General features: G+C 50.7%; 2 protein-coding genes across 2 annotated transcripts in view; one reads left to right on the top strand and one right to left on the bottom strand.

The window, feature by feature from the left end:
• Nucleotides 1-3364, top strand: part of LOC130380115 (amyloid beta precursor protein binding family B member 2-like) — a 22704-nt gene extending 19340 nt beyond the window's left edge. The window contains exons 8-11 of the mRNA XM_056587299.1: nt 281-361; nt 658-773; nt 1511-1690; nt 3194-3364. Of these exons, the coding sequence (XP_056443274.1) occupies nt 281-361; nt 658-773; nt 1511-1690; nt 3194-3364 (548 nt within the window). The remainder of the gene's footprint in view (nt 1-280; nt 362-657; nt 774-1510; nt 1691-3193) is intronic.
• Nucleotides 3365-7484: 4120 nt separating this feature from the next.
• Nucleotides 7485-7500, bottom strand: part of LOC130380114 (putative methyltransferase NSUN7) — a 14509-nt gene continuing 14493 nt past the window's right edge. The window contains exon 12 of the mRNA XM_056587298.1: nt 7485-7500. This exon is cut by the window's right edge and continues 905 nt beyond it. Within this exon, the coding sequence (XP_056443273.1) occupies nt 7485-7500 (16 nt within the window).

The following is a 7500-nucleotide window of genomic DNA, read 5'->3' as shown; positions in this document are numbered from 1 at the left end:
GGAAATAGTGTGGGGACAGGGGAGGTTGAGGTCCAGCTCATCACTTCTTGGTTCCAGAGGTTCATTTGTGGAGATGCACATGATCGTAACTTCATGTGTGTTAAACACCTAACCTGTGTGTTTCTTTGTGTTTGTCTTGTGTCTTTTGTCTGTGTGTGTGTGTGTGTGTGTGTGTGTGTGTGTGTGTGTGTGTGTGTGTGTGTGTGTGTGTGTGTGTGTGTGTGTGTGTGTGTGTGTGTGTGTGTGTGTGTGTGTGTGTGTGGCGTCTCACACTGAGCAGAGTTCCCCACCCCTAAGACGGAGCTGGTGCAGAAGTTCCAGGTGTTCTACCTGGGGATGCTTCCGGTCGCCAGGCCTATAGGTACAACTACACGCACCAGGGCACACAACCGCACACACGCACGGTCAAACACACACAAGCATGCAGACATATACACAAAACACACACAGACATACAGACATATACAGAAAACACACACAATATTCCCAATCAAACAAATGCAGACATATACACAAAACACGTCCTAAATGCGGAATCAAACACAATTACAGACAGAAGTGAAAATGTTCTTAATGTCTGGGGAAGGATGACGTTGTTCTTAGAGGTCTGACCGATGACGTTGAGTGTGTTTGTTTCGACCCCCCCCTCTGCTCCAGGCATGGACATCCTGAACGGGGCCATTGACAGTCTGGTGGGGTCCTGCGACCGAGCCGACTGGAACCCCGTGGCCCTGACCGTGGCCGATGCCACCGTGACAATCAGCAAGGACGAGGTCAGCCTCACGGGAAATAGACAAAAACAACAATAAAAGTGGAATCCTCAGAAAACGATTTAGACTTCCAATTTCAAATGTCCCCAGATGAAGGAGGGTCACACAGGACATGTCTGCAGGCGACAGGCTGGTGGTTAAAACATTCAAAAACTGGTTTTGCAGATACAACCCCACCACTTCCACTGTTGGCTCCAGATCTATCTGGGGCCCGTTAAGACTTTTCCCCACTGCTCCCTAATCTCGGAGCAGCTTGTCGCTAATTGTCTCCTATCCAATCACACGCCCCGAAAGTCTGCACTTCCAATGTGCCATGTCCTATCTGTGTGTGTGTTCATTCTCAATCCCCCTCACACCTCGACCACTCCCGTCAAAACCATTGAGCTCTCACACAGTAAATAGCTGCAGATGATAATTATTCACAACACCGAGGTTATGCAGACCATCTTTGATTGGTTTGGGTAGTGATACTCAAGACATGTTCACCCAATGCCTCCCTTTATCGTACCATGAGTCTTAAAAGGTCTTCGACCATGCAGAGCCCCCCCTGCAGTAGAACAGAGCCCAACGAGTCATTATTCACATGGTGGGAGACCATGTAGTCGCCCACCCATTTTCGCAGACTAAATGGAATTGAGCGACTTTTAACGACCGCTAACGAAGCGTCGGTCGCCCCCCCCCGGTCAATAACCACGGTCTCCCCTTCTTCCCGCCCCCTTTCCCCCCCCCCCGTGGCGCAGGAGGAGGAGGAGGTGCTCGTGGAGTGCCGCGTGCGCTTCCTGTCCTTCATGGGCGTGGGGCACAACGTGCACTCGTTCGCCTTCATCATGGACGCCGGCGGCCAGCGCTACGACTGCCACGTGTTCTGGTGCGAGCCCAACGCCGGGGGCGTGTCGGAGGCCGTGCAGGCCGCCTGCATGGTGAGTAGTAGTGTGGTGGGGGTGGTCATGGCAGCGGTGCATGGTGGGGGGGACTGTGGTTGCTGTTGTCATGGTGAGTACCAAGTGCGGTGGTAATGGTGGGGTACGGCGCCGCGGTTGTCATGGTAGTTAGGCAACCTTGTTACTGTGGTGCTGTTGCTATGGTTGTTGTTCATGGTGAGTACCGTGGTGTGGTTGTCATGGTGAGTGCTGTTGTCTTGGCGAGTACTGCAATGCTGTTGTCATGGTAGCTGATTATAGTGGGTACTGTGGTGCTGTTTCTATGGTCGTTTTGCATTGTGAGTACCGTGGTGCAGTTGGGCACAGCGGTACTGTTGGGCACAGCGGTACTGTTGCAATGGTGGGTACTACGCTGCTGTTGCTATGGTGGGTACAGCGGTGTTGTTGCTATGGTGGGTACAGCGTTGCTGTTGCTATGGTGGGTACAGCGGTGCTGTTGCTATGGTGGGTACTTCGCTGCTGTTGCTATGGTGGGTACAGCAGTGCTGTTGCTATGGTGGGTACAGTGGTGCTGTTGTCCTGGCAGCTTTGGTTGGTGGGTACAGCAGGCTTTCAAGGGCATTTAGCAGACGCTTTTATCCACAGCGACTTACAATAAGTACATTTGTCAGTATAAAAATAAACAACAATATATCGCTGTGGGTACTGGAAGGATGTTTATAGAACAAGTGCCAAGCACTTACCAATTGCTAAGTAAATCTAGTAAATTTGATTTTTTCTCTTTTTTTTTTTTATCACTGTTGCATTATGTTCATGTGTATCTGATGTATTTCATTCACAAGTTAAAACACATGCTTAATTAAGGTGTATAAATCGGAGTATCCAAATGGCTTAGCTTTTCAAACCCAAACACCCAATTATTGGTAGTGGGTGCTGCGCCACTCAGAGGAGATCAGGGGGGCTTCCCTGTGAGTCCTACCATTAGTAGTCCCCCCACGCGCTTATTGATCTGCCATCCTAGTTGTGGAACACACACACACACACTGGCATGCACGTGTTAACACATGCACGCACAAATGCTAAATAAAACAACACACACATCTCATGCACACACACACACACACACACACACACACACACACACACACACACACACACACACACACACACACACACACACACACACACACACACACACACACACACACACACACACACACAGGCACTGAGACTGAATCACTGGGACAAGGGATCATCAATCACTGATTGATTTACAACTCATAAAGCCTTGGCATCAAAGAAACAAGTGCACACGCAAACACACACACACACACACACACACACGCAAACACACACACACACGCAAACACACACACACACACACACACACACGCACTAACACACAGACGCGGCAGCTAGATCTCTCAATAATGTATTATTTTAATGATTATTTCATTTCTTCTCTCATTTGTCACGGTTCTTCGTTCACGGTGTATTCCCCCCCCTCACACCCTCTCCGTCTCCCCCCCCCCCCCCTCTCAGCTGCGGTACCAGAAGTGTCTGGTGGCGCGGCCCCCCTCCCAGCGGGCCTGTGGCTCCTCCCCCCCCGGTGACTCGGTGTCCCGGCGGGTGTCCACCAGCGTGAAGCGCGGCGTGCTGTCTCTCATCGACACCCTGAAGCAGAAGAGACCCGTCACCGAGCTGCCGCAGTGACTGCCCCCCCACCACCCCCTCCCTCCTCCCCCCCCCAAGGGAAACAAAGCCCCCAAGAACAAGCGAACCCCCCCAACACGCTACCACCTCCACACGCTTCACTCCGCCCCCTCCTCCCCGTGTCAGCTGAATACACCCCCCGCTCCCCCTGCGCCCCCCCCCCCCCCCCCGGTGGTTGCAAACACTCACCAGTTGCCCCAGGTGACTTCATTCCCCCTGAGCTCTCGGTCTGAAGCATCCCGCACCGGTCATTAGTGCGGGGGTTTCTTCAGGGCTCTCCCGGCTGTGTGTTTGAGACTCTCCGCGGGGGAAGTGTGTCTGTTCTCGTCCCGAAAAAGCCGAGACAAACGACTCTTGACCTCAAACCGAGAGCATGGAGCCATTTCCCGGGGCGGGGACCAAGGGGTTCAAGCCAGAGTGAGGACCCATCGACCAGCGACGTGATTGGAGCAGAATTCCAATTAGCGTGGCCGATGATGATGGTGGTGGTGGTGATGATGATGATGAAGATGATGATGTGTACATAGCGTTCCCCGTCTCTCCAGAGCCAGGGGTTGCATGCCAGCGAGGACCCGAAACCATGCTTTAAAAAAGTGAAGGAAGTGTTCCCCTCTCAAACACAAGCGCCACAGCCCTACCGCTCACACCCCCTAAACAACTCACACCCCCAGATCACTCCTCACACCCCCTAAGCAACTCACACCCCCTGATCACTCCTCACATCCCCGATCACTCTCACACCCCCTGATCACTCCTCACATCCCCGATCACTCTCACACCCCCGATCACTCCTCACAGCCCATGATCACTCCTTATGTTGTTTGGTGTCCGTGGCGTGTCTCCGCCGCGTCTCTTAGCATGACCTCACGCCCCCTGCCCTCCCCCAGACCCCGAGAATGCGTCTCCGTGGTCAGTCTGAAGGCTTCCTCTGTGCCCCCCCCCCCCCTCTGTCCCGCTCGGTCGCACCACCACAGACTGTAGAACGCGAGTGTCGTGCGAACAAGCCATTCTGTAGCAAAGAGACAGACCGAGAAGCCGCTGTAGACTGTTGAGGACAGCGCCATGCCCCCCCCCCCCCCCCCCCCCCCCCCCCCCCCCCCACACACCGACCACACTCAGCCCTCAGTCTGTTCACATGAGCCTGCATGAACCTTTTGATATCAATGTAAAACGACTTTCACCGTAACACACCACTGCTGCTGCTGCTGCCGCTGCTGCTGAATAGAGGTGCCATTTCTTTTTGTTTTAGGTTTGTTTTGTTGTTGGTTGTTGCCATTTTGTGTTTTAGTTAGCTTTTCTTCGTCCCCTGTGTTTGACTTGCCCCTGGTGATGCATGTTGTCGAGGCGGGGAGGGAGCCGACGGAGGTGGGCATCCTGAGGCTTACCACAGGTACAACCGATGAGTGAACTCTGGCCGGCCGACCGCATTAGAACGGAGCGGAGGCATGGCAGGATTTTGAAAGCTGGAATTGGCGTCAGAAACGCTTTCGGTCGGCTCTCTTCGAATAGGAACTCGCCTCATTTCACTTCCTGCGCGTTCCTTTTGAAGTAAGCCCAGAGGAGACGTCCAGAAGGGGAACAGTGATAATGGAGGGAGGGAGGGAGGGAGAGGAAGGGAGGGAGGGAGGGAGTTCTGCGGTGCTTTCCTCCAGTAAGAGGAGGATAGACACCGACACACTGCTGCTCTGTTGATTCACATGCTGGAGGGGAAGGAAAACAAGACCATGGCTCTCAGTAAGCGGGTCTGCAGACATCGAGCCAACCCGCTTTAAATGGACTGGAGACGATGGGAGAAGGTTCACGAGTAACCGACCGAACCAGTTCATTTTGTGTTTTGTTTATCCTGTACTCCTGGCCTGGAAGGTGCTTGAGAGCCTGAGGTCCTGGACTCTTGAGTTCTGAGTAACGGGGAATAGACTGTGAGGGACAGAGCCTCCTCGCAGAGACGGAGACTGAAGCGCGGTCTCGCTCGGCGGTTCGCCGCTCCCTCCGCTGTCGCGTGACGTTCTCCTGTTTACGTGTTACCATGTGTACCCGGTGCCACTCGCTCACAGCGTGCTAGTGCTTGTTATTTTTAGCGTGCCGCTTTCACAGATCTCAGCAGGAGGCTGCGATCGTGCCATGTTCAGCTCGCGCCTCGGCTTGTGTTCGTATTAGAATAGACGATGGCGGCGGAGTTTCCTCAATTCCCGAACTTGAAGTGCGGTCACGGCGCTTATATGCTGGTCTAATCCCGTTTATTTGATCGCCTGCCTCGCGGTGAGCGGCGTGTAGAAATGTCAAGCGTGTTATTGGACGAGGACTGAAGCTTGAGGACGAGGGATTTGGAACTGTTGCGCCTGGGTTTGTCAAAGGCCTTTTGAAATGTGAAGTCAATGAAATGTTCTGTGTACATAGCATCTCTATCATTTTACCATTTGGCATTAATCATTTTATAAGCTATTTCATTATTTTGAATGTCTTTTATTATTATATCTATTTTTTAAAGCGACGCCTTTTTTTGATTCACCAAACTGGCCAAAGTGTAAAGAACTGATATACATTATTGTAGATAAGAAAATTATGAGCGCAAGTATCAAGGTAAAGAACAAATACGACGGAACAGATGCTGCTGATCATTTTGATCAGAAAAAAAATTCAATCTGCATTTTTTGTTTTCCATTTTTCCGAGTTCCCAAAAAGGGAGCTTTTATCTATGCATTCTTTGAACCTTAAGAAACGGAAAGCCACAACAAAGCCTTGCATGCCTTGGAGCCGTTGAGAGAAGGACTGTACGTACTGAACAGAAATATTTTTTATTTTATTTATTCTATTTTATAAAAGGTATATACTTATTTTACTAGATTGGACGAGTAGGTTTAAGTCTGTAAATGTGGTCTCATCGTCTCACAGCCCATGCTGATTCACAATGCTGACAGGAAGTTTTCTCTTTGCCCCCCGAACGGCAGGTAATAAACCACAACCCACACACACCCATCTTCTATTGTACAGTTTTCCCGAGACTGGGAGTCCGCTCTCTGGGCAGGGGGGGAATTCCACTAGCAAAGAAACACGGCGTAACCCCGGAATCATCCTTTGTTGCCGACGCTGCAGTCTCTGTAGAGACGCCGCTTAAGCTAGCCTCTGCTTAACTGCAGGGTGAAACGTTGTCGATAATGCTATATGATCTAATGTGAAGAAGAGGCTCTTGCTTGGTTTATGAAGAACGACAGAGCAGGTGGATCATACTCACCGGGATCAATGTGCTTAATGAGGCCGCGCTCCAACCATCTGACCATGTTGTGGCTGCAGTATTATTTGGCTAGGTACGGCAGAGTTAGGCTTCTCCGCCAAGACGAGCTGGCTCCGATCCCAGTGCATGTCACGGGCCACTTGTAGTCCCCATTCAGCAAGATGCCCCTTACCCCTGATTCTTTCATTACCTTTGACTGACTATAGGTAATCGTAAAACATATCGACAAACCCATTTTGTATAGAAACCACCGAAGGAGCCGAAACTCTTTTTACGAAGGAGATGAGAAACAAGTCTGCTAATCCGGAGCCACATGGCGTGTGATCATCCGTTCACAGGAAGCGATGCGACTGTAATTAAAGACGAAGAAGACGATGATAGGAAACGACTCCCAGTCTCTCTCACTAGTGCACACACACACTTAACCAATACGGTCACACACTCACGCCACCATCCCTGCCACAGATGGATGTGTCAGCTTCAGTTTGCTGCTCACTGATTTGTACACCATATCAACGTAACCTATTGTGAGAATAAAGAATATTATAAAACATGACACCTTGCGTTGGATTCACTCTTGTGTGTGTGCGTGTGTGTTACATTATTGATTACTTAACAGCTTCTCATCAACAAAGATGCAATAGATATTTATAAGATTCCCTCAAGTGACATTGAACTAAAACACTTCCATCCGTCTGTACACAACTTTAATTATTTGTGAAACTCTCTTGATGTCAGTGTATGTCTTCCATGTACACATACAGCGTACAGCATACCGGTGTCAAAGGATCTATGCATTTGTCATATATGTATATCTACAGTCAGGTTGTATCTGAAAGGTCTCAGAATCAGTCAGTCCTCTGCGCTTCGCTCTGCTCAGTCCCAGTGTCAGAAGGGCGAGCGT

Source organism: Gadus chalcogrammus, chromosome 3 (genome assembly GCF_026213295.1).
Source record: "Gadus chalcogrammus isolate NIFS_2021 chromosome 3, NIFS_Gcha_1.0, whole genome shotgun sequence".
Classification (NCBI taxonomy): Eukaryota; Metazoa; Chordata; class Actinopteri; order Gadiformes; family Gadidae; genus Gadus; species Gadus chalcogrammus.
The sequence above is the reverse complement of the archived record's forward strand: the minus strand, read 5'-3'. Positions and strand labels throughout refer to the sequence as shown.